The sequence below is a fragment of the Phascolarctos cinereus genome, unplaced genomic scaffold (assembly GCF_003287225.1).
Source record: "Phascolarctos cinereus isolate Bilbo 61053 unplaced genomic scaffold, phaCin_HiC Scaffold_726;HRSCAF=1367, whole genome shotgun sequence".
In the NCBI taxonomy this organism is placed as follows: domain Eukaryota; kingdom Metazoa; phylum Chordata; class Mammalia; order Diprotodontia; family Phascolarctidae; genus Phascolarctos; species Phascolarctos cinereus.
The window spans coordinates 421,588,407-421,615,281 of NW_027556098.1; the positions used below are offsets into that span (position 1 = coordinate 421,588,407).

The 26,875-nt window shown below is 44.3% G+C and overlaps 2 protein-coding genes across 5 annotated transcripts in view; both read right to left on the reverse strand.

Annotated features, from left to right (window-relative positions):
• The window catches only part of LOC110219829 (leukocyte immunoglobulin-like receptor subfamily A member 3), a 50,073-nt gene extending 24,249 nt beyond the window's left edge, over positions 1-25,824 (reverse strand). The window contains exons 1-7 of the mRNA XM_078146271.1: positions 25,428-25,824; positions 25,138-25,173; positions 20,665-20,964; positions 19,960-20,247; positions 19,672-19,713; positions 19,386-19,481; positions 12,149-12,448 (exon numbers count right to left, since the gene is read on the reverse strand). Coding sequence (XP_078002397.1) covers positions 12,149-12,448; positions 19,386-19,481; positions 19,672-19,713; positions 19,960-20,247; positions 20,665-20,964; positions 25,138-25,173; positions 25,428-25,461 — 1,096 coding nt within the window. The 5' untranslated portion in view covers positions 25,462-25,824. The remainder of the gene's footprint in view (positions 1-12,148; positions 12,449-19,385; positions 19,482-19,671; positions 19,714-19,959; positions 20,248-20,664; positions 20,965-25,137; positions 25,174-25,427) is intronic.
• LOC110220232 (platelet glycoprotein VI-like) lies at positions 8,781-12,239 on the reverse strand. Of its 4 annotated transcripts, XR_013482660.1 has the most exons (6): positions 12,149-12,239; positions 11,165-11,453; positions 10,373-10,402; positions 10,079-10,171; positions 9,514-9,589; positions 8,781-9,430 (listed from the first exon to the last, which is right to left on the reverse strand). XR_013482660.1 is itself a non-coding variant. In XM_078146031.1 (5 exons), exons 2-5 carry the CDS (start codon positions 11,355-11,357, stop codon positions 9,202-9,204), a joined length of 339 nt encoding a protein of 112 aa, XP_078002157.1. In that variant the 5' UTR covers positions 11,358-11,453; positions 12,149-12,239; the 3' UTR covers positions 8,781-9,201. The 4 variants fall into 4 exon arrangements, 3 of the variants coding, with proteins under 3 accessions (XP_078002157.1, XP_078002156.1, XP_078002158.1); XM_078146031.1 differs by lacking the exon at positions 9,514-9,589 and having other exon boundaries at positions 8,781-9,224; XM_078146030.1 differs by lacking the exon at positions 9,514-9,589 and having other exon boundaries at positions 8,781-9,227.
• Positions 25,825-26,875: the final 1,051 nt, after the last annotated feature.

The following is a 26,875-nucleotide window of genomic DNA, read 5'->3' on the forward strand; positions in this document are numbered from 1 at the left end:
CAAATACTCAAAAAAAATGGCTCTAAACAAATTCTGAAGCAGCAGAACCCACAAAAAGATGGAGTGAAACAAATTTCCAGCCCATGACAGCCTGGAGGATTGATCAGAAAGGTGTATCACACCAGGCTGGAAGCACAGCGTGCTGCTGCAGTGAACCTGGAGCAGGCCTCAGAGGACTGAATCCCGGGCAGCTGTGGCGGTTTCCAGACTCCTCAATCCACAAATGCCAAAGACAACTTAGAAGGTCACTGGGAAAAGTCTGTTTCTGTCAGTGCTGAGAGAGGAAGGCAGGGTTTCAGCTCCATTCCCCAAGAGCATGGCCGGGGGGGGCAGCTGCTTCCCGAGCCTCCGGCCCACAGACTGAGGGGGAATCCAGTGGCTGATCAGAGAGGGATTGCAGGGATAACTTTGCCAGTGCTGAGGTAGGAATCTCTTGCTTTGCCCGTGTGTGGATCTGGGTCACAGTTCTGGGAAGCGGTGCTGAGGTGAGGAGAAGCGCTGGCTCGGTGGAGCTTGTAGTGGTTGTGGAGAGGAGCCCCTCATCACAGTTACAGGACAGAAAGGATTACTTGTAGTCACAGGCCAGGAAAGGAGTAAACACCTTGCCCCTTATCATACCACCTTGGAAGAACTGAAAATTTACAGGTCCCTACAAGTATCTCTGAAAACAGCTGCACAAACCCCCTGAAGCTTGGGACAGTACATTCTCCACATTGGAAGCAGATTTACCTTAACAAAGAGTTTAAAACTCAAGTAATTGGCTGGGATCATGAGCAAGCAGCACAAAAAGAGTCAGACTATATTATCTTACTTTGGTGAAAAAGAAGACCAAAATATACAACCAGAAGAAGACAACAAAGTCAAAGCCCCTACATCCAAAGCCTCCAAGAAAAATATGAATTGGTCCCAGGCCATGGAAGAGCTCAAAAATTTTGAGAAGCAAGTTAGAGAAGTAGAGGAAAAACTGAGAGTGATGCTAAAGGAGACCCAAAAAAATACTGAAGAAAATAACACCTTAAAAAATAGACTAACCAAAATGGCAAAAGAGGTCCAAAAAGCCAATGAGGAGAAAAATGCCCTAAAAAGCAAAATTGGCCAATGGAAAAGGAAGTCCAAAAGCTTACTGAAGAAAATACTTCCTTAAAAATTAGAATAGAGCAATTGGAAGATAGTGACTTTATGAGAAATCATGACACAGTAGAACAAATCCAAAAGAATGAAAAATTAGAAAACAATGTGAAATATCTCATTGGAAAAACAACTGACCTGGAAAATAGATCCAGGAGAGAGAATTTAAAAATTATTGGACTATCTGAAAGCCATGATCAAAAAAAGAGCCTAGACATCATCTTTCAAGAAATTATCAAGGAAAACTGCCCTGATATATTAGAACCAGAGGGCAAAATAGAAATTGAAAGAATCCACAGATCTCCTCCTGAAAGAGATCCCCAAAGGAAAACTCCTAGGATATTGTAGCCAAATTCCAGAGTTCCCAGGTCAAGGAGAAAATATTACAAGCTGCCAGAAGGAAACAGTTCAAGTACTGTGGAAACACAATCAGGATAACACAAGATTTAGCAGCTTCTACATTAAAGGACTGCAGGGCATGGAATATAATATTCCGGAGGGCAAAGGAGATAGGATTACAACCAAGAATCACCTACCCAGCAAAACTGAGTATAATCCTTCAGGGGAAAAAATGGTCATTCAGTGAAATAGAGGACTTTCAAGCATTCTTGATGAAAAGACCAGAGCTGAATAGAAAATTTGACTTTCAAATACAGGACTCAAGTGGAACATGAAGAGGTAAACAGGAAAGAGAAATCATAAGAGACTTATTAAGATTGAACTGTTTACATTCCTGCATGGAAAGATGATATTTATAACTCATGAGACCTTTGTCAGTATAGGGTAGTTGGAGGAAAAAAATTATATGTATGTGTATGTAGATAGACAGAGGGCCCAGGGTGAGCTGAAGATTAAGGGGTCATATATGGAGAATAAAATTAAGGGATGAGAGAGGATTATACTCGGAGAAGAAGAAAGGGAGAGGTAGAATGGGGTAAATTATCTCACAAAAAAAAAAACAGAAAAGTCTCTTACAGTGGAAGGTGAAACAGGGGAAGGTGAGAGGGAATGAGTGAATCTTATTCTCATAGGATTTGGCTTAAGGAGGGAATAACATACATATATTCAATTGGGTGTGGAAATCTGTCTTACCCTACAGGAAAATAGGGGGGAAAGGGGACAAGACAGCAGGGGGATGATAGAGAGGAGGGCAGATTGGAAAAGGAGTTAATCAGAAGTAAATACTTCGAGGAGGGACAGGGTCAAAAGAAAGAATAGAATAAATGGGAGGGAAGGATAGGATTAAGGGAAATAGAGTTAGTTTTTCACAACAGGTCTACTATGGAAGTGTGAAACCCAAAGGATATTGCACAAATAAATTTAATGCAACTCAGATAAGAAAGGAAGTGATAAATCAGGGTAAAACATTTTTTCACCAAATTTCTCTGGTAAGGGTTTGGTATCCAAGATACACAAACACATACTCATACATGTATATGCATGTACAAGTATACATATGTGCATATACACATGTGTTTGTGTGTGTAAAACCAAAAGACATTGGAGCTAGGAATTAATACAACCATTTTGGAAAGCAATTTGGAATTTTGCAAATGAAGTGACTAAAAATGTCCTTATCCTTTTCCTAGAGATTTCATTATTGTGTTTATGATCCAAGTAGGCCATTGACAAGAAAAAAATCCCCAAAGGCACCAAAATATTATAACAACATTTTGTGTGAGACCAGAGTCAAAAACAGAAAAGATGTCCAATTAGAGAATGCTAAAAAAAGATAATAATAATAATTGTGATACATGAATATAACAGAATATAACTGTGCCATAAGATATGATGAAAGTGACGAACATAGAGAAGCACAGAAAGGTCTACATGAACTGATGCAGAGCAAAATCAGCAGAGCCAACAGTGTAAACATAATGATGACAAACATGGATTAAGTTTTTCCAAATCAATCTTGCAAAATTATAAAATATAAGAAAGGCCTGAAAGAAGAGACATGAGAAGACATTTCCATCCCACTTCTATATAGAGGCTGGAGATCCACAAGTGTTATACTACACATTTTCAGACTTTTTCATTGTATTGCTGAGTTATGCTGATTTTTTCCTCTTCATTTTCATTTGCACAAATATTACTTGTTGTGTAGAATAGTTCTCTTGGAGAGGAGAGAGGCAGATGCTGTGGAAAACTGGTGATGTAAAAAATAAAAGGCATCAATAAAAACTCATTTTTAGAAATAGAGTAACACTGGATACTAAAAATGCCATTCTTTGGTAAATATTTTCCACGGAACCTTTGACAAGGAATCCAAAGGAAGAGAAAAAAGAGGAAGAGGCCAATAGAGTTATGCAGCAAGAAATCATTCAAGATTGCTCAGAACCATACTCTATTCAAAAAATTATTCTTTTTCACTTACTGGGCTCTAGCAGAGACCAGGGAAACTTCCAGGTACAAGTATTCCTAGGAACTGTTACCAATATTCAGTTGAGTATTTTTGTAATACTTCTCCATAGAACAGGGAGTACCCAAAGAGATCAATACTTAGACATGAGTAGTAGATAGGAAGAAAGGAAAGGTTGATCAGGGCTTTGATTAATTCAGCGGGTTTTCTTCAAAAACCTGACCAAAGAGTTACAAGAAGTTTCATAAATCAAGTAAATGGATAACCAATCGAGGACCATTATTTATCTCTCATCAAATTGAAAAAATTTCTCAGTCAACTTTCTGAGATAATAGGGCATTGGCCTCATCAACAGATGAGACAAAAAGAATTTCTAAGGATTGGCTGACTAAGATCAGTCCCACCCTGATGAGCTTTAAAAAGAAAGTTGGCTCCAGCTGAAGAATATGACCTTAAAAGGTATGTGTTTGCACTAAGTCTGAAGGTCCAATCCAAGGACACTGATTCCTGAATCACAACCTTTGGTGAAGAGAATAAGTAACTTGGTTCTCCAAATGACACAATTCTCTAATCTTGCCTTCTCCAAGGGAGGAGAAATTTCCAGGGCAAGAGCAGCTTCAAGAGTTGCCTCATGAGTAATTACAGGTTTGAGATTTCCTTTTCCAAGGCACCATATCTTCTAGAGAATGAAGATTTCTTGAGAGTTCTAGTTCAGGTGGCAGTGTAAAAGCAAATAGAAGAAACCAGTTTATTTCATACATACTCTAACAATTACTAAAAATAGTACACCTAATTTTCAATAGTAAAGAAATTAAAAGAGAATTAGTTTGTTCCTTCAAGCACCATCTACCAAGAATGCACAAAACAACTTCCCTAAAACTCAATGATGGAAAAGAGGGCCCTCCAGGAAGCCAGCATGAGCTCAGGCAAAAAGGTAGGAAGATGATGGCAGAGTCCCCAGTGTGGGAAGCCCCAAGGGAGCAAAAGATCACGACAGTACCATGACTGGGGATAACCAAATAAAGACCTTGGACCAGGGACACTCTAGCTTTCCGCCACCCTAATCTCAGGCATAAAAAGAGGGTACAAAAGGCCCTTACAGGAGCTGCCAAAATCAAGATAAGGATCACACATAACACATGACCACCCCATGTAAGAATGGAGGACACAGCAGAATCTATCCTGGAACAAGGTTCCAAATCAAAAACTGAGGCTGGAGATAATAATAACTAGAAGAAGGACAGAAAGCTCAGAAGAAACATTATAGATACAGAGATGCACCAAAGTAAAACTAGAAGACAGTAATTGGACAAGTACAAGTATAGGTAGATCCTCAGGGGAAAATCCATTTTGGCTACGACTATGAGAGTACCTGGAAGAAATGAAGCAAGACATGTGTGTCAATGGCATGAGAGCCCCCAGTGGGAAAATAAATAGCTTGGCAGAGAAATTGGAAAACTTTTGCCAAGAGAATCCTAAATAGGTAAATACAGCTTTGCAAATTGGCCAGGGATCATGATGTCCCTTTGTTCCAGGACAGGAAAAAGAAACCAGTGACTCCTCAAAATACAAATGTCTCAAAGAGTCACAGAAGCAGTAAAATAGATAAATAGAATGATTGTGTGTGGTTTTCTGGTGTCTGTGGTTGGAAGGAAAAAAGAGGGAAAGGCAACACACCAGGGAAGGAATGAGGAGAACAGTGTATTAAAGTATGTGAGAAGATGCAACCATGGAAGACGGAATAGGGGGACATACATGACATGACTATCACTCTTATCTGAACTGGACAAGGAAGGGACAATCACAATTCCATTGTGCTGACTATATTCCTTCTCTTTTACAACTATCTTTTCCTATATAAAGAGGAGGTTGTGGGGAAGACCTTAGCCTCAGCTTCTCTGGGAAGGAAGTGGTGGATCACCAATCCAGGAACAGGAGAACTGGTAGAGGAAATTAATGAAGAAAAAGGAAAAATAAAACAAACAAGACTTCTTAGAGGCCAGATCCAAGATTCCCTTGGAACAGAGAGGGATGAAAAGAAGGATGGAATAAGCATTGCTTTGTCTGCGCAGGTACCTTCCAAAGGGAAAATTCCATGGTCTTTGTAGGATGCCTAAATTGATGTGTATAGTATTGGAAGGAGAAGAGAAATGACTGAAGAATTTCAGAGTAAGCTTTGATTAGCTGATTCAATTCAAAAGACTTTTGTTAAGCCTCTTTTAATTGTAAGGCTTTGTGACAGACACTGCAGATACAAAAATTAAAATGAAATTTTTTTGGTTCTTAATGGTGGAATATTATGTACATGCTTTAGGGATCATACGAAGTAATGAGGCAAGAAGGGAAATGAGCAATGAGCCCAAGTGATCTAAGAATGTTTTATGAAAGAAAACATTAATAGGCAGAGAGACCAGGGATGGGACCCAAAGATGTTCATATTTGAGTTCATCTGTAAAAATAAAGATGAGGAAAGGATTCTGGGAAGATGGCAGAGTATGCCAGAAAATTCCAAGCTTTCAAGATTTTCTTCCACGAAAATGATAAAATAAGCACCAGAGGGTGAACATAGAGCAGTAAAAATAAATAAGAGTAGGGGCAGTACAGTGGTCCTCCTGGGACAATTGGAGAAGATCTGAAGAAAAATCCCAGTAGGAGGTTTCCTCCCTGTGAAGAGTAAACCCCTTCAGGCTAGGGACAGCTTGAACAACAAGCAACAAGTCCTGGGGTTAGCTGGGTTAGGAAGCTGCCTAGGGCCCAGCCACAGGAACATTTACCCTGGGACAGCGAGGGGAGTTGGCTATCTGAGCTGGGGGAGATCCAGGGAATGTCTGCTGACAAGAAAAGCTAGACCCAGCTGTGCTTCAGAGACACATCCAGGAGGTGAAGAGGAACCAGCATATCCCCAGTGAGTACAGAAGCAGTGGGATAGACCCTGCTGGCTTGGGGCACTTATAGGAGGCTAGAGGTCTTGGTTTGAGTTCCAGGTCAGAGAGGAAAACTGAAGAAGGATATGAGGCCAGAGGTACCATCCCTAATACTCCAGGACTGGAGGTGATTACAAAAAGCAAGCTACTGCAAAAAAACAAAAATGCACAGGAAAAGGACAAAAAAAAGTCCAACCAAAAGAGATACTATGGGAATAGAGGAGACCAGGGTTCATCTTCAGAGGAGGATACTTAAGCAAAGAAACTCCCTTTTGCCTGAAACAGTCACCTGTGAAACAGTCACCTGCCCAAAAAGAATTCATAAAAGAACTAAAAAAAAACAGACTTTTAAAATCAAATGAGAGAGACTGACCAAAAAAAAAAACTAAAATAAAAAAGAGCAATCCAAGGAAAGCAAGATTATGAAAAGTAAGTTAACCAATTAGAAAAGGAGATCCAAAATTTTAGGGAAGAAAATGACTCCTTGAAAATCAGAATTGGCCAGGGGGAAGCCAGCAAAGTTATAAGAGATCAAGAAATAATAAAACAAAATATAACGGATGAAAAAATAGAAGAGAGTGTGAAGCATCTAATGAGAAAAACCACTGATGTGGAGAACAAATGAAGAGGAGAAAACAGAAGAATGATCAGACGGCCTGAAAGCCATGATCCAAAAAAAAGAATCTTGATACAATAATACAAGAAATAATTAAAGATTGTCCTGAAACATTAGAACAAGAAGGGAAAATAGGAATAAAAAAATCCACCAATCACCACATAAAAGAGATCTTAGGAGAAAAACCCATGGAAATACTATAGGAAAATTCTGAAACCCCCAGCTCCAGGATAAAATATTACAAGCAACAAGAAAAACAATTTACCTATGTCAGTGCCACAATTAAAACTATCACACAAGACCTAGCAGTGGTAACACTGAAAGATTGCAGGTCTTAGAACTCTATCTATCGAAGAGCGAAAGAGCTGGAGTTCCAGCTGAAAATATCAAAGCCAGCAAAACTAAGAACAACTCTGACTGGAAAAAAAAAGAAACTATAATGAATTGTCAGGCTTTGTTTTTAAAAAAAAATGCCTGAACTTAAGGTTCAAACTTTTTATTCAAAACTTTAAAAGATTTGACACACACAAAAAACAAGAGAAACATAAGGTACACATGAAACACCAGTTACAAGGGACTCAATAAGGACAGAATGTTTACCTTTTATTAAAAGGTAAAATCTATGTCTAACGTGGTTATTAGTAATTGAGTAGTTCATAAGAAAGATTGGGGTAGACCAGAGCATGATATGACTTCAAAAAGTAAAAGCATTTAGGAACCACTAACGAGAGTAATTATCTTATACAAATGAAGTTCAAGAGGAAGAAGTGACACCGAGGGATTAGATGGGGGAGGGGGCTAGTAGTTCTAGAAACCTCCCTTCAATGGGAATGGGTGCAAGAGGGAACAATACACACACACACACACACACACACACACACACACACACACACACACACATATGCATACATATATATATAAAAGAGTATAAAAGTCTTCCAAATTTAGAAAGAAATAAAACATTAAGGGGATAGAGAGGAAAGAGAGGATAAGGGAAGGATCTTTAGAGAGAGGGAGGTTAAGTAATAGCAGGTCAAGGTAGTGGGAAATAATAAAGTGGAGGAATCAGGAGGGATAGGAAATAAATACACACAAGTATAAAAACAAAGATTAGGAGTACAATCTGTTAGGGAAAGCATCTGTGTATGTGTATAGATGTGTATATACATATATGTATATGTACATATCTATATCTATACATAAATATATCTATGCTTAATTATAGCATTGGGGTGGGGGAGGAGGGAAGAAGGAGGGAAAAAGAACAAAGAAGTGTACAGCAGAGAACAAAAGAAAACTTACAAGGAAGCAAAGAAAAGATGGACAGCTCTCAACAGAATGTGTAGCATTTATTACATAGGTGTTCTTTAAATGGAAATTTATTGCTATATATTTTAAATCCTCTCTTATGTTCTGCTGTGCTCATGACATGCTTTTTTTTCTTACTTTATATTTAAGTTTTAACACAAGTTTACAATGTGTGTTTTTTCCTTTCTTATTGTGCATTTGAATTTTAGTATTTAAGTATAAAATTTAAAAAAAATTTTTTAAAAGGTGAGTAAAATGAGGAGGGAATGCATTATAGGCAAGCCCTTCAGCTCGCCATAGTAGAGGAATTTGAGATGTTTCAATTCTTATTCCTTTGTGTGTAAAAATTTACGTACACCCACATACAGAGATATGTATATACATATATATATAAATGTATTTATCCACCTTCCCCACACATTAACCAGATGGAATCAAAATGTTCAGAATGTGTAATATCTTGTAATGGGGAAATTCAAATAATAACATAATACCTCATAAAAGCTACATTGCATTTTCACAACTTTAGATCTTAATGGGTTTTGCCAGAAGGCACACAATTCACTCATAGGTGTGTGCTTATGGTCAGATCAGATGTACCACAGTCCATATAAAATGAGTCAGAGAGACAACTGGAATCCTTTCACCAGATAATCTACATGGAACAAATTAATATGCTTTGTGTTTCTTCCTGCTCCTTGGAGAAGAGGACAAGTTTATGTCTGGGCCTCATTGCAAGACCAGTGGCATAGAATGTGAGTACTGTGAAAAGCTTGGAAGATGCTGCATGCTTCTCACTTGGGGCCCCTCCACTAGGTAAAGGCCAATTCCTGGGGTCTTCAAACTTGGGTATCTGGGGGTCTTCATGAGACTTGGTGAACAGGCACTGCTATGAGAAAGAGGAAAGGAAAAATTATTATTTAGTTATTGAGAAAAGAAAAATCCAGGAGGCAAAGTATGTGGGTATGGGGGGGGGGAGAGTCAGTGAGAATGTTGAGACCAAAGATGAGACAGAGTTCTCCAACTTGAGGATGATGGAATAGGCTTAACACTGTGATGCCTCAGTCTGTTTCCCCTTGGACAACTCTATACCTAAGGTGGAGAGAAGGTCTCATCAGGTGCTGAGCTCCTGGTATCACCTCTTCCCCTGTCTCACATCAATGATCACTACTCACGTGATCATGGTTTCCTCCTGGGCAGATCCAAGTTGAGGGCGAAGGATGCAGACATACTAAGGGTGACACAGGAATCCTGAGAGGGAGTGGGGAAGGAGGAAGATGAGGGGTAAAGATGCTCTGCTAGGGTGAAAGCTCATCATACTCTCCCTGTGAGAGTCTGACTAGTGTAGAGGGCACAGGGTCACAATGAGATGTTAGCCGTTAGGAAGCTGAGCTGTTTCCCTCCTGCTATAGAACTCTTCATGTGAGGGAGACAGGGGAGGAGAGAGAGACAGAGAGATAGAGACAGAGAGAGAGAGAAAACAGAGAGAGAGAGAGATAGAGAGAGAGAGAAACAGAGAGAGAGACACAGAGAGAGACAGAGAGAGACAGAGAGACAGAGAGACAGAGAGAGAGAAAGAAGAGGAGTATAGGAATAACAAGGATCATGGGATTTTGAGCTAGAAGAGAATCTGAAGGGTTCATCAATATGGAAACCCAGGCCCCAGGCTTCATCCCAATATCAATAGATATTAGCAATAGCCTACAATCCATGAGTTCACTCTTTAATTTCCAAACTCACCAGCCTGAGTGTAGCGATAGCCAAGGAAAGCCAAGACGAGAAGGAGGAAGAAGATGGAGCTGCGGCCAATGGTGATCAGAATATTTCTGCATGCTGAGTTGGGACAGTGGTGGTGAGTGTAGATCAGTCCTCACACTCCAACGAACTCAGGAAATCCTTCCCCTTGCCCCTTTGCCTGTCCTGCAAACATTCTCCTGACCATCATGACCAGTCCATCCCCCAACCTTCTACAGTAAGAGTTGGGTTTGGGCCCACAGAGGTGAGCAGATATTGCCCTCATCTGCTCATACTTACCTGTCACCTCAGAGGCAGCATCCTGCATTCCTAAAAAAAAAATAAATAAATAAGTGAAGAAATGCAAATTACTGGGAAGGAATGAGAGAGATTGGTGGGATGAAAGCTCATGTGCTTGCCCTGACATCTATGGAGCACATGGCCCCATAACTGAAGGGAGAGACAAAGTCTTTCATGTGGTTTTTCCTGTGTCTCAGAGCTCACAGATGCTCTCTTAGGATTAGAGAGTCCCTGACCCAAGCACTGTCTTCTGAGGCACCTTGGCCATGTTTACTTAACCCTGAGATACACTTCTCACTCTCTGGATTTCTCTGCCTCACAGCCAGCAATCTTCTTGTAGCCCACTCTTCCCCCTGCTTTATGATTATATATGTGTGTATGTATGTATGTGTATGTGTGTTTGTGTGTACATGTTTTGTATGTATATATATACACACATGCATATAAACACATATACATACATAGAATTTTTAATATATGCCATTTTCACCTCCCTGAGAATAGGGATTGTCTTTATAACTTCTCTTTGTATCCTCAGTGTTTAACACATAATAAGAACTGAATACTTTTCATTCTCTCTCTCCCTATCTCTCTCTTTCTGTCTGTCTCTCTGTCTCTCTCTCTGTCTCTCTCTCTCTGTCTCTCTCTCTCTCTCTCTCTCTTTCTCTCTTTCTATCTATCTATCTCTCTCTCTCTCCCACCCCCTTCTTTCCAACCTCCTCTCCCCTCCCCCTGTACCTGCCAAACACCCAGTTCTAAGTCATGGGAGCTATTCAGATATCTGCCCCTCACCTTGTATTATAAGTTCCAGGGAGTCACTGGGCAGGGCCAAGATAGGGCTGTCTGTCACAAGCAGATAGCAGCACCTACACCTTCCACTCCGATTGATGCTCACATGGATCAAAGGGAATTCAGCTCCATCTTGAGTCCACTCACTGGTGCCCACAGGTGCCTCCTCTCCATACTTGTACAGAGCAAACCTCATGCCCCGCACTGGCCCCCGACATAGGAGGGTCACATTCCCCCCCTGAGGTCACCATAGGGCTGGGCCAGGCTGAGAGAGAGGGCTTAGGAAGGGTGTCTGGAGGTGAAAGCAGACAGACCAGAGCTCTCAAAGTTTTCTCTGGGAAAGAAGGGAGTTAGCTAGCCTAGGATGGATTTCCTTGTCCCTTTTTCTCCCCTCTCCAGCCCCTCTCTGCCCTTCCCCCCTCACGGGGAACCTAACTCTAACCCTAAGAAAAATCTAGATTTTTTTTTCTTTTCTGTTACGATGCTTTAGTTCATCCCCTACTCCAATCCTGCTCAGATTATCAGAGTGCCTTCATACACCACACTGAGTTCCCAGGTTTTCATTAGGAAGTCCTCTGTGGTGGCATCTGTGCATGTCCTCTGCGAGGTGGGAGTGAGGTCATTAGCATGCCAGCATGGCTCCATGGCTGACCCACCTTCTGGTCAGGGCACTGCCTCCATACCAAAGAGTTAGAGAGAAACTAGATATGCCCTGGATGGGGGCAGATATTCCCTGGAGGGGGCAGATGCTAAAACTTCCTCATTCTCTGGGAATAAAGAGTTTGCTCCTGCTTCCATCCTAGCTCATTCAGTGTTGGCTAGGGCAGTCCCTCCATATGTGTCCTCTTCCCTCGGCTTGCCCTCTTTCCTCCCATGGCACTCACAATAGCTCCTCACACTGACCTCTCCAAAACTGTCCTTTCACCCTCTCACCCCAAGATCCCAGCACCTGCTCTGGTCCCCAGTCCTGGACCTGCTCTCTCTCACCTGTCACCCAGATCTCCAGGACATCACTGGGTTCAGACTTGACATGTGGGCTTGACGTCTCATAGTAAATGCACCTATAGTTCCCAGAGTCCTGGACCCCCAGAGACTTTAGGGAGAACTTAGCCTGAGAATAGACTAGGTCCTTCTTCTGTAAGGGTTCCTGGGTCCCTGACTTCAGTAGACTGAATGTCACCAACCAGTCAAATGACTCTGACGGCCTCCTGCACCAGAGGATCAGCTCCCCTCCTGGTGCCACCACAGGACCTGGCAGGGCTGAGAGGAATGGCTTGGGGAGAGATCCTGGGAGAGAGAGAGAGGTGGGAGGGGGATGGGGAAGGAGAAGAGAAAGCCTCAGAGTCAGTGTGGGACAAATCTGTGATGGGGGCACAATGGCCAGGGCTTGGACCTTATGGATCACAACCTATTATCATCATCACAGTCATAGATAATGAGAATAGCTAGCTTTTATATAGTGCCTACTATATGCCTGGTGCTGCATGGATCACTTTACAAATATTATTTCACTGAATCCTCACAACTCTGGATAGTAAGTGCTCTTATTATCCCCTGTGGACACCTCCCCAAGCTATTTTGAACTCCCAAGACCTGAGAAAGGCCTAAAACCTGGATTGGCCAATCGGGCAAAACATTTTGGCCCACTCTGAGTTTAGACTACCGTAATGCTTTGCATGCTGTGACATGGCAGACTTGCTTTGCTTTACTCCTTGAGTGAACTCAAAATGTTCCTTCCTGGGTCAGCAACTACAAGGCCAGATGAAGCTGGCCGGGAACATTCTTCTGTTTATCACCCAAGGCCTTGAGCCAAACAGTAACTCGAATAATGGGACTTTTCTTATCTTGGTATTCTACAGATACATGTTAAGTTATGTTATGTCATGTTAATGATAGGAGAAAGACATCCTGGGTCTATAATTTCAACTGACACTTTGACATTCTCCTATCTTATTGTGTTTCCGTTCTTTCCAGTTAAGAAATTCCTTTGTCATATTATGGTTAACACATAGGGAGACTATAATTTTGGCTAACATAGGCATCCTGAGCCAGGAAGGAAGGGAGGGGTGAGAGAGAATTGCTCTAAAGATATAAAATTCCCTTCTGTCTGTCCATATTTGAGTTTCATTGTCTACAACGAGCTCCCACGTGTATCTCTATAGGCATGTTCCTCCAGCTTTAAGAGAAATGAACATACACGTGAAGCCTAATTTTGTTTGTCATTCTAAGAAGGAACTTAGTAGTGGTGGACACCCCATTTTATAGTTGAGGAAACAGAGGCAGACAAAGGTGAAATGACTCTCCGGGGGGCGCACAACAAGCAGTTGTCTGAGACCAGATTTGAACTCAGGTCTTGCTGACTCCAGCCCAGTGCTCCACCTGCTGTATCACTTAGCTTCCATTTGAGAAGGCACCGCCAGCTCATTCCTTCACGGGGTGCGCACATCACGGGCTTAGCACCTGGCTGGCAAGAGTGATAAGGAAATTGAGAGGTCCCCAGATGACTTGCTATGCATCTGTCCCCCCTCTATGCCTCTCCACTCCCCAACCCCTCAGGGCTAGTCCTGCCCTGCTCTTCCTTCCCCTCCACCCCCACCCACTCAGGCTGGCACCTCTCTAGCCACTGTCTCAGCCGCTCTGACCACCGAGACCGCTGCCCCCGGCTCTCCTGACTCTTAAAAATGCCATGAGTGTTGAAGCTTTCCTCCTGTGTGTGCCCCAACAGCCCCTGCCAGCTTAGCTCTGTTCCCAGGCTTCCTCTGATCCATCCCCAGTGACTTGACTATACCACCCTTCAGAGGAAAGACAGCTTGGGACCCTGCCATCCCTCACAGAGCAGCAGAAACACTGGAGGAAATGTTGCTTATGGTCTCAGCAGGGCTCAGGGACCTCAAAGGGACCTCAAAAGCTCCCAAGTACCTGCCTTCAACAGAAAGCCAAGCATCTCCCTGAGGAGTGACTGGCCCAACGCTGATACCTAGCCCCAGATCTAGAACCACTACTGCCCTTCTCCCCCAAATCCCTCAGGCACCAGAAGACTGGGCTGGGCCCAGAGGATCTGGAAAGGCAATCTCCATCCTTGCCCAAACAATAATATGCCATGAGAGATTGGGAAGGTGGCGGAGGGATGACCTTAGTCCAATGTCCCAGCCCAGGTGGGCCTGTCCACCTCTAGATAACTAAGCTCTGTCTGCCCCACCCTCACAGAGATATGCTGGGCCCTGCAAGGCTCAGAACAAAAATTGTGAATGTGAAGGAGAGAGATGGAGAAAAAGCATTCACACACAGAGATACACATGCATGTGAACATATATACATGCATGCATAAATACATGCAACCACACAAAGCAACATGCACGAGCACAAACCTGTTGAGTGTACATGCATATACTGTACAACACATGCATTTGCATGTACACATGTACTCATATACACAGACACATCTACACTTAAATGCACAGACCCTTGTGTATAAATGTGCATGCAACCACAGGCTTTGTCTGCATGTTGATACATGTCCACAACATGCACATGTCTGCATGCCTACACATGAGTGTGATTCACACGTGCATGTGTGTGCACATATATATGTCCATACATACATACACGCACACCATCTCCACAAGCCAAGCTCTGTCCCAACCAGCCTTGACTTCTCCTTCAGAGGCAGCTCTGATGAAATGTTGACTACCACATCTAGGGTACATTCCAATTGTTTACAAGTGTTTTCCTCACACTATCCCAGGGACTGAGGGAGCTTGAGCTTCTGGTTCTAAGCCCAGGGATCCTTCCCTGTCTCCTTGTGGGTAAAGAAGCTCACCATTTAGCTCAGACTCAGCCTCTGGCCTCAGGGGCCCATTGTCTCCTAGCTGACAGACACAGAAGTAGCATCATTGGTCTCAGAACTGGAGGAACCTTAGACACGGGCTAGGCTGACCTTGTCTTGTTACATAACAGTAAACTGAGATCTAAAGAGGTGCACTGATGGGCCTAAGATCACAGAGGAACCTAGAAGCAGAGCTGAGATTGGAAGCCAGGTCATTAACCTCCTAGGCCTCTTCTCCTCCTACACCTGGAACAGAGAATGATTGAGTGAAAAAGCCCCCCATCATACACCCAGTCAAGAAGTGGAGTTAGGTGTGGGGCTATAAGAAGGCCAAAGGACACAGTAACTGTTGCCTGAGCCCATCCAGGAATGATCCACAGAGAAGGGAGAGCCTCATCTAGGCTTGTTAGTTATTCAGGAACTTGACAGATGCAAGGAAGGAGGATAGTAGGAAAGCAAGAGTGGCTGTTCCACCTGCCCAGACCCAATTAATTTGCTTAATTAGATGTTCTCTACTCAGATGCACTGATCAAGGGAGAGGTGCCTCCATGATGAACTCAGAGAATCATTCTGTAAATGAGGGCTGAACAGCCAACTTAATCAAGTTGGGAAGGAGGAAAGTGAAACCAGGAAGACCTCACATTCTTCAAAGGATGAAATGTATTGGGAGAATTAGGCCAAAAGGAGTGTGACAAACCCCTCCCCCAGGCTACATGTGAGGGTCATTACAAGGCTTCACTCTAGGCTATGGCCAGAATGCTCCTGGACAGATCACCTCTGAGTCACCAGGTTCCAGAAGGGGACCTAATTCTTCCAAACAAGGCCAAGACATTTCATCTTAGATTTCATTCAAAGGTTAGAAATGCTTCACTCCAACTCCATTGTCCACATCTACTCCATGCCATTAATGGCTTATTCTCTACCTCAATCTGAGAGGTTTCTCACCCCACCATCTCGTAGGTTACATTAAGAGGGTAATCAGGTGTTAAATACCCCTCTTACACAGGCCTAGAGGACCCCATGTGTAAAGAACACCAGGCCCAGCCTCAGAAGAGCTGCTTTAATTCCTATCTGCTATTACCTGTGGAACCCAGTCACTTCCTGTATCTGGGTTCAGCGTCTCCATCTAGAAAATGAGTGTCAGACTAAAATGGTGACAATATGTAAGGTCCATTTCCATTCTAAATTCTAGGAACCTATGGCCCTTCTCCACAATCACTGCACCAGTTCATCCAAGACCTATCCCCCTCTTGTCCCACCCTGAGTGCTCTGGGAGCAATTGATGGATAGATGGATTGGACCCACCCTCATCTTCTTCCTCTCTGATCACCCTCAACAGGATTGCCCCTGGGGGAAAGACTCACCTATCTGTGCCCTAAGCATGTAGATGCAACATAGCCCTGAAAGAGATGCTCAGGTTATAGATGATTCCAAAACCCCTCCCTGACCCTTCCCCTAAATTAGAGTCCTTTCCCTCAACTCCTCTGTGACCTCAACAGAGGCAGATTCAGATGATCAAAGAGATCTGGGATCTGCTCACTCCAAGAACCTTGCCTCCAGCCCCAAGTGTCCACCTCTGTGCCATGTCCCTCATCTCCCAGCCCAGCCCAACCCTGGTACTTACCTAGGAAGAACAGGGAAATGGGAGCCAGGGCCATGGTGAGCCTTGGGCCTGAGCTTTCTAGACTTCACTGAGCAGATAGGAAGAGGCCAAAAGCCCCAAGAGAGATCAGCTTCAGGATGTGGTAGCTGGACCCACTGCCTCCACCCACTGAAGCCTGGCCACACACTCTTCCACTCTGAGATATATGAGCTGAAGAACTTCTTGCTGTGATCTCTCCCTCAGAGAGACCCAGGCTCTCATCAGGAGGCCCGTCTTTCAAAGACTATGAGACCAAATCCTCAAGACCTGGAGAACAACTCACCACCAGGGAAGCACTTCAAAGGAAGAAGGTCTCTGAGCCCATGGTCAGTCCTGAAAGGGCAGGGCTGAAGACCAAGGACCAGAGAGACAGGCAAGCTCACCCTCAGACATAAGGCCTGCCTGACCACTGAGCACAAGCTTTCCAAAAGTGTCTTCTGCTTATGCGGAGAAGAACCCAAAGAATTGGCCCCATGTGTGAATTCAGGCCAGTTCCAGAGGAACCAATCTCCAGGGTTGAGTGGTCACTCCCCAGTGCTGGTAGCTGGCACACTGTACCAAGGCTGCCCTCCCTCACCACAGGACCCTGGGGGTTAAGACTGCAGCCCTCTGCTGTCTCCTCAATCCAGTAGGCAGCAACTTCATGCCTCCCACTCTCCTAATCCCAGTGAAACAGAATCTCTGACTGCTACCAGAAATCCCTGACCCACCACAAAACTGCCATTTTCCCCTGGCCTCCCTTACCCTCCCATTCCATTATGCCCACTGGGATCACTCCCTAACCAACTTCTCCTTTCTCCTGAGCTTCTTAACTCCATTGTCTCCATCTGCTCACAGCAAGCAGAGCCTCTTGAGCAGGCCCCAGTCGTGATGCCCTCTGTGGCACTGAGTGCTCCTTCTAGCATGCCCCATGGCACCCTGAGCTGGAAGGAGGACTGGCCATCCTCACTGTCATTCCCAAACCCTTGCTTTGGCACCAGCACTCAGAAACCTCTCTTCTGCTTCTGGTCATACCTTAGGTCTATGTCACCCAGTCCAGATCTTCATGAGGAGCCAGCCTTCAAGATCAGTGCAACAGGTTGGCTCCTTTGCCTTCCTCTCTTCCTCAAACCCTACCCTGATATTGGGCCAGTCAATGTCCATATGGAAGGATTTCCCAATCCCTCTTCATTCTAGTCCCTTGCCTCTGCTCATAATTCCCTATTTATACCGTATATCCAGTGCTTGTACATGGCTATTTGCATGCTGTCTCTTCCCTTAGGGTGGGGACTGTCTTTTGTTTTTATATCCCCAGTGGTTAGCCTTGTGCCTGGAATATAAAAGGTGCCTAATAAATGCTTATTGATTGACTGACTGACTACAAAATAAGGGGCCCCAAATACCTCAGGATAGATGAGTACTTTTCCTATTGCTTTGATCTCTGTTGGGCATAGACAGTACTGTTATGATTGAGTCCAAGCATAGGGATAGCTTAATAACTTCTGAGCCAGAGTTCTAAATTGCCTTACAGAATGGTTGAACCAGCTCACAGTTCTACCAAGAGTGAATTAATGTACCCATTTCCCCTAGCCCTTCACATATTTCACATCTTTCTCTTTTGTCCATTTTCATAATCTGATGTGAGATTGAACTTCACAGTTGTTTTAATTTTCATTTCTCTAATTATTGTTACTTGCAGCATTTTCACATGGTTATTGATAGCTTAGGTTTCTTCTTCTGAAAACTGGCTGTTCATATTCTGTGGCTGTTTATCAACAGGAGATGGATCATATTCTTCTAAATTTGAGAGAGTTCCCTGTGTATCTTAGAAATGAGACTTTTATGAGATAAACTTGCTCTGAAGATTGGTTTTCTTCCATCTACATCCATCTCTTGTAATTTGAGCCCATTTTACCTTCTATGTTCTGCTCTATAGGTCTCATAGTTAATGTCTCCTATAGGCCTTTAATTTGCTTAGACTGTCACCCTTTCTGTCTAAGCTCTGTACTCATCTGGAGCTTATTTTGATATCTGGTATGAGATGTTGGTCTATCCCCAGTTTCTGCCAAACTTCTTTTGAATTTTCCAAGCAGTGTTTTTTAATCGAATAAGAAGTCCATATAGTCAAAGCTATAGTTTTTCCAGCAGCAATGTATGACTGTGACTATTGAACTATAAGGAAAGCTGAGCCTCAAATAACTACACTTGAATTGTGCTAGAGAAGTCCCTTGAACAGTAAGGTCATCAAATCAGTAATTTATTCACTCTTCATTAGAAGGACAAATACTAAAGCTGAAGCTTAAATACTTTGGCCACATAACGAGAAGACAGAATTCATTGGAAAAGACCCTTAATTTGTGGATCTCCACGGTTATGGGAAAAGCAGATATAATGAGAGAGACACAAGCAATCTGGGAATCATGGAGAGAACAGGATGCGGGTGGGAGGAAGGGAGAAGAAAGTCATGTTCAGACCCCAACATGCTTGTTGTGGATGGTGCAGGGTCACTTCAGAATATTAGATCAGGAAAATTTGGGAAGATCGGCTAAGTCTCTCTACCTTCTGGGGATCTGTTCATGTGAAGTCACTGGGGAGAGAGACAGACAGAGAGACAGAGACAGAGAGAGAAAGAGACAGTGTCAGTTAATCTCTTATGGCTTAGCTCTGGAAGGGATCTTAGAGATTATCTAGATCAAGCCCTGGTTTAACAAATGCGGAAACTGAGGAACCAATACTTATTCCCTCCAATCTCAGCATACAACCATCCCCAAACTCACCAGTCTGGGTGTGTTGATGGCCTAGGAATGCCAAAAGAAGAAAGAGTAGGAAGAGGATGCCAATGTGACAGAGTGCAATCATGATATATCTGGACACTGAGATGTGGAGTGAGAGTGAAGATCAGTTCACAAACATTTCTCCCCTTTCCTCTCCACCCTTCCTGAACAGTTTTTCCTGCCCATCAACACCGGAATTCCCATCCTTCAGGACTTAGTTCTGGGCTTGGACCAAGAAGGTTTAGGAACATTGCCCCTCTTCCCCAAACAATGAATGGTTACTTCTTACCCTGGGTCTTAGCTGTGTGCTGAGAGAGTATATCCTGCTCACCTGGAAAACCAAATGTTTTCTGCTAAGAGGGGAGTGGGGCATACAAGGTGGATGTTCATGTCCCACGCCCAACCCAGTGTCCCCGTGACCCTAGGAAAGACACACTAGAGGCTTTCCCTCTCCTCCCTTGTCTACAAATCAGAGTCAATGGGTACGGAGGTGTAATTGGATCTAACTTCCTAATCCTGGGGTAAGGGAGTGGTCATGGGTACCCTCCAGAGAATCCTTCCTTCCTCTGCTCCTCACTTTGCACTGTAAGTTCCAAGAGATCACTGGGTAGTGCCAAGACATGGCTGTCTGGTCCAAGGTAATAACAGCAACTGTAATTCCCCATGTTGGTGATGTTCACGTGGGTCAGAGGGAACTCAGCCCTGTCTTTGGTGGATTCTCTGATGCTCACAAAACTTTTCTCTCCCTCCTTGTAGAGAGCAAATCTCACACCTTGAATTGGCCCCCAACACAGGAGGGTCACATTCCCTCCTGAAACCACCAGCTGACTGGGTTTGGCTGACAGGAAGGTCTTGGGTAGGATATCTGAAAGCCAAAGCATAGATATTAGAGGTCCAAGAGCCCCTCTGAGGGACAGAGGAGCTGGACATCCTGGGTAAGATTTCCAGGACCCTTTACTCATCACTCCTAAGCCTTCTTTGTCATGCCCTTCTCAGGGGACCCTTCCCAAGAAAGGAGATGTGCAAATTCTCCTATTCCTTGGGCCTCCCTGGCAGCTTGGTCTTATCTCCATCCATTACCCCAAGTATCTGGGTCATGCAGTGTGGGCTGAGGCAGCCCATCCCCATATCCCCTCTGCCCCTCTCAGGGCCCCAGACTCTCTGCTCCATGATGCTCACACTAGCCCCTCATGGTATCCCCTCCCATACTTTCCTGTCTCACTTGTAGCCCGTGATTCCAGGCCTTCTGCTCTGTGATGCCCAATCCTGGAACCCTTCTCACCTGTTACCCAGAGCTCTACAGGCTCACTGGGCTCTGAAACCCTGTAAGAATCTGTAGTCTCACGGTAGATGCAACTATAGTTCCCAGTATCCTGTGGCCTCAGAAAAAAGAGGCAGAAATCAACCTTTGTCCCTTCTCCAGGCTTGGTTTGTAAGGGCTCCATGTTCTGTCCCTTTTGCAGAATGAAAGTCATAGCCTTGAGGTATGAGTGTGGTGACATGCTGCACTGGAGGGTCACATCTCCCCCTGGGGCCACCACAGGAGCTGGAAGGGCTTGGAGGTGGGGCTTAGAGAGAGATCCTAGGAAAGAAAGATCACTGGGCTAGGAGTCAGGATCTGGGTTCAAGTCCCAACTTTGCCCAGAATGAACTGAGTGACCTTATCCTAGTCTGCTACCCTTTCCATGCCTCACATTCCTCACCTATTAAATGACAAGATTGGAACAGATGGTTATTCAGGTCCCTTCTACTTCTAACAATGTTAGAAGGATCTTCTTAAAAGGTGCACCCCACACCACCCCAAATCTCTCTTACCTGAATCTGAGGACTCAGAGAAGGAACTCATTAGAAAATTCCCTCCCACTCAATCTGGACCATGGAGAAGCTCCAGACAGTCTCAGCTGAGCCTAAATGCAATGCTAAGAGAGTCAGAGCTCCTGGGGTCATGTCCCTAGCACTGCTATTACTTGTTTCCTTTTCTATCACATGATGAGCATGGACTCCATTTCAGCTGGAATAGAATCAGCACCAGGAACTTTACCACATGAAGGAGCCCAATGGCATTCAAAACCTCTTCTTCAGTTAGAACTCCAGCTGGGGAGGGATTGACTTCAACCAGAGGTAAACAGTCAATGGCTTCAGCATTGATTGATGACAGTCTGTTGACAACATTATGGAAGTGTTCAGCCCATCTCTCCAGGATCATGTCCTTATCACCAATCAATATGTCTCCATCAGCACTGAGTAGTTGAGATGCACCACGGGTCTTTGGTTCATAAATAGCCTTCAGGGCATCATAAAATCTCTTTGATTGTTACTATCAGCATAAAAGTGGATTTTTTTTCTGCCTTCTTCCTGAGCCTACATTCAAGGAAGACTAGTATCTGGAGTGTGAGGGCTGCTTTCGCCCTCAGTGTCCACCTGATTCACACAACTCTCACCTGTGACTCCAAGAAGCTGCAGACTGCCCACTGGACACACCCCAGTATAGGCTAAACAAGGTTGAGAGTAACTGAGAGGTCTCAAAACCTTGAGCAAGTTAAGAAGGTGTCTACCCCACCTCCAGTGGAATGGGTAGATAAGAATGATGTGTTCCAATGGCCATTCAGGTGGCTGAAAGAGGCACTGTGGAACTGGAGAACAATTTAGAACTATTCAAAAAGGCCTATAATATTGTGCATACCCTTTGACCCAGCAATACCATGAGCAGGGCTGCATCCCTAAAAGATCAAAGTGAAAGGAAAAGGATGTATGTGTGTGGAAACACTTATACCAGCTCTTTTTGTGGTGGCAAAGAATTGGACACTGAGGGGATGCCCATGCAGTGGGGAAGGGAAAAACAAGTAGGGAAATATACTGTGAGGGAACGCTATTGTGCTATAAAAAATAATGAGGGGAATGGGTTCAGGAAAACCTGGCAATGTGAAGTGATCAGAACCAGAAGAGCATTGTACACACGGCAATACTGAAACTATGATTGACTGTGAAAGAATTTGATCGAAACAATAGTTCCAAAGGAATCATGATGAAAAATGTTATCCGCCTCCAGAGATAGACAGAGCTGCTGAACTCTGAGTGCAGATTGAACCCACTTTTTTTCCACTTTCTTCATTTTTTGCAAAGTGGCTAGTATCAAAGTGTGTTTTGCTTGATTTCACATATATAATTGATATCATATTGCTTGGCTTCTCAACGGGTGGGAGAGGGCTCAAAGTAGAAAGAGAATTTAGCACTCATTTTTTTAAAAAAGTGAACATTAAAAAAATAAAGAACCAAAAAAGAAAAGAATTTTACAAGCTCCCTTGCTTAGAGATAGAAATCCATGTCTTTAGTAACATAATCAACCAATGAAAATGAAGAGCTAGTTAAGGTATAAAATATTTACCTTTCTACTAGCTGTGACAAGTGTGGTATTAAGAGATAAATGAATTTTAACAAATGAAAATGAAGTGATTTGCCAATTTTTACACAGCTATAGAAATGCTGCTATTATTATGGGGTTACCTAGGAAACTCCTCTTTCAGTTTAAAATGTCCTTTTAAGTCCCTGTCCCAGGGCTCACCTGTGAGACTTGAGTGTGCTACAACAGACTTGCAAAGGCACTTCCCAAATATCAGGCTTCATGGCATATCTGCTGAGAACATCATTGCTTTGACCTTGTAATGTGATTGATAAAGAGCTAGTGGGGCCATAGAAAATGCTCAGCTCAGCCATTTGCTCATCATTTGGTCTTCCACACATAGTTCCTATTCTTTTCATACTGTTGTTTCTTTGCAGAAATCCTTTTGTCCATTTTGTCCCAGAGTTTAACACCAGGTCTTACAATTGACCAATCCATGTAACAAGTCAATCTACCACATATACTGAAAGCAAATGGATGAGGGACAGTGTCACCATCCCCATCATCCTTCCTTCCAGCTGTTTCATGTGCTGCCCCATGATCCATGACCTTCTGAGCTACAGACCAAATGAAAGCACTGGAGATGATCTGCATATTCCATAATGGTAAAGCCATGGTTCTTAACCATTTTTGATGAAAAGAGTACATGGAAACAACCTCCTATTTTTCCCCAATACCAAGCCATCCTCTAACTCTCTGAGAACAAATGCCACTTTGGGGGAACATTGGGGAAACTCACATGGGCCTTCCCTAGCTGCTGAGCCACAACACCCTACCCATTCTCACTGGCCCACAATGAAGCCATAATTCAGGTGCCCATGAACTCCCAAATAGAAGTGGAGAAGTTCCCAAGGTCTCCTCCAGGGCTCCTGATGTTTTCATTTTTCAGAGCAAACTTCACTTCCAGGCTCACTCTCCTGCCTTTCAGGTCCCCTAATCATGGTAAGTGGAAGGGATGGGGAAGTCAGTCACAGCTAGAGATGCTCTTGAGTGCTGGCCCTGTTTCACAAAGCTCTCCAGAGCAACAATGTCACCTGACTCCTCCTCAGCTGTCCAATCATTTACCAAATCTTGGCATGTCCACCTCCATCTGTCCCCTTCTCTCCACTCCCATGGCCACCCCCCTCCAAGTTCATCACCTCTGGAATGATTGTAATAACCTCTTCATTGGTCTCCCTACTTCAAACCTCTCTTCTCCAATCCACCCTCCACACAACTGCACAAAGACATGCTGTGAAGTCCTGATCTGATGGCATCACTCCCCATTCAACAGACTCCAATGGCTCCCTCTCAGTTATACTACCAAGGGTCACTTTTATTGCCTTCAGTAACCCTTCATGACCAGCCCCTATCTATCTTTCCAATCCTATTGTATGTTATTCCTTTTTCCACACTTTGCAGCCAAGCCACACCAACATTCATACCATTCCTCTCACACAACACTCTATCTCCCTCATCCACTCTTTTACCTTACCTATTTTCCATGCCTGAACTGCACTCCCATGTCAACCAGGCCTCTCAGAATCCCCCTTTTCCTTCAAAGCTCTGCTTATGTGATAACTCCTGCATTGCAACTTCCCTGCTCCCTCCTCCACCAGTGACTAAGAACCTCTCTAACAAATATACATAATGTATATATTGTATTCTTAACATATTTCTAATATATGTATTATATGCATTTTGTTTTGCCCAGTTGACTCTAAACTCTTCAATTGCTGTAATCCTAAACCCATTATTTATGTAGGAACAATATGTGGTCCTGGCAGGAACAAAGACTGTGGGGTCTTCACCACTGCCACTTGGTGCTATCAACCTATTAGGCATGGCAACCTATTATCTCCTACACAGGTTTGGAGGACTCCGAGTTCAGCATGAACAACCCACACACACACCATTAGAAGAGATTTTCAATTGCTCTCTCCCCTCACATTTCACCATGGTCTCCAAGAGCTTCTGACCATCAGGTCCCCTGACTATTGGAGCAGCCCTAACTCCTTACATGGCTCTGGCTCCCAGAATCCCAGCAGGGAGATCAGTTTCTTGTCCAGCCACATTTCCCAATTCTCAGACATCTCCCAACTTCAGTAGCTAGAAGTCCCCATTCCCTAGTGGCCCCTGGCACCAGAGGGTCACAACTTCTGGGTGGAGCCCAGAGGGGGGATGGTGGGGAGAAGGCAGAGCTTGGATTCCCTGGGGTTGCTCCCTGCCCAATGGCATCCTCAGCTTTAGTTAACTTCTCCCAGAGTCACCCCATGTTCCCCAACCTCATCTTCCTGATGCTCTGTTGGTTACTCTCTGTGACAAGCTGAGACTGAGGGAGAAGGGAAGGGGGAAGGTTCTGAGAGAAAGACTCACCATTAGGCACCTCCACTGCCTGACCCAGGCTCAGTCCTGTAAAGCAAGTTCAGATGATGGGTGTTTCCTCCTTCGATTCACAGCTGCCCCTCCTCACTTCTCCCAGAGCAATTTCTGTGCTCAGTCAACCCTGGCCAGGAACAGGGAGGAGGCAGCCAGGATGCCTGGTCTCCACTCTGTCCAGGAGACTTCTTGCTAGGCCTCAGTGTCCCTTTCTCTCCCACAGTTTGCTGGCCAAATCCTCCTGAAAGCGGCTTCTCACCCACCTCAAACCCAGCTTTGGGACTCACCAACATAGAGCAAGGAGATGAATGTGGGGGACATGCTGGCTCCTCAGTACAGTCTGTAGCTGGTGGCTTTAAATGAGCAAAGGAGAAGAGGCAGGGGGACGAGAAGCTGGAGCCAGGATGTGGTAGCCAGAAGTGCTACCCCAACCCCTGACAGCCAGGCCCCACATTTTTCCTCTCTGAAAGAGCTCAGAAGAGAATGGCTTACATCAAGCCTTACAAAGGCCTAGGGTCTCAGACAGCAAGTTAAAGACCCAAAACGTGAGTTATCACACCCCGTGCTAAAGGCCCAGGGCCTCAGGGAGAGGCCCAGCTTCGAGACCACCAGGGCTTCCATGATAAAGCTCAGGGACATTAGGCCCAAGGTCTTTGAGGTCATGACTAAGGCTGCCAGCAGCCCAGCCTCCTCTACAAGGCCTGAGAGCTAAGAGCCCTCTCAATGTGTCTTCCTCTCTGGTCTCCCACCATCTTGGGATGAAGCTCCAGGGCTGACCTCATGTGAGAGTTTAGCCCAGACCCTGGAACCCCAATCTCCAGTAACCCAACATGCCTTGTGGATCACTGCTGATACTATCTTCAGCTCTGTAGTATTTGGACAGTAGACTCACCTTCCCAAACCTGCCCTCCCTCATCACAAAACCCTTAAGAGAAGGGCTCCAATCAACCCGTTATTCCCCAGTTCAGTTACTAGCAACTTCACACTCTCTGCTCCCTGAATCCCTATGATTCAAAGCCCCTGTCTGCTGAAGGAAGTAAAATGGAGTGGCAATGCAGTACAGGCAAGCCCACCAGCCCACCCCAGTACTTTTTTCCATACCCCAGACCTCTGGTCCTGCTTCCAGTCCAGCCCTCACAGACATCATCTAGGGAAACAACTCTTGTGGAAGATGGCCAGACATCCACACCAACTGCCAACCATTTGCCAATCAATAGGTAAACATTAAGTGCCTCCTATGTGCCAGGTACTGTTCATAGCAGGGTAACCCATCACACTGGAACTGGAAGGCCCCCTGAGGTAGAGACAGGAGGCAGCATGTGCCAGGCAACTGAAATCCCCACTATCATCTCCCTTCAGACCCAGATGTGCACAGCCCAAGACCCTGAGCCGAAGACCCCTGGGAATAGTCACATAAATAATAACATGAAGGAAGTGGCATTATCGTCCATGGGACTCGTCCATCTGGTCATGGCAGAAACTTTTCATATGTGTTATCTCCCTCATTAGAACGTGAGCTCTTTGAGAGCAGGAAGGCTCCTACTTGGCTATTTGCATCTCTAGAGCTTAGCATGGTGCTTTGCACAAAGCAGGCACTTCAATAAACATGTTATTCATTCATATGTACTTGTGGAGAGACTGTAGCTTGAGTGATACAGAAGCTAACAAGGGCATCATCTTCCAAAAACAAAAGAGGAAGTGTGAGCAGGGAAGTATGTGGTCCTTTGCTCCCCAC

Coding starts and splice junctions, on each gene's coding strand:
- LOC110220232 (XM_078146030.1), bottom strand. CDS start 11,357: ATGAGGTTTGCTCTGTACAAGTATGGAGAGGAGGCACCTGTGGGCACC. Junction 10,403..11,164: donor CCTGGAACTTATAATACAAG/GTGAGGGGCAGA, acceptor TTTTTTTTTTAG/GAATGCAGGATGCTGCCTCT. Junction 9,228..10,078: donor CTATCGCTACACTCAGGCTG/GTGAGTTTGGAA, acceptor TCTTTCTCATAG/CAGTGCCTGTTCACCAAGTC.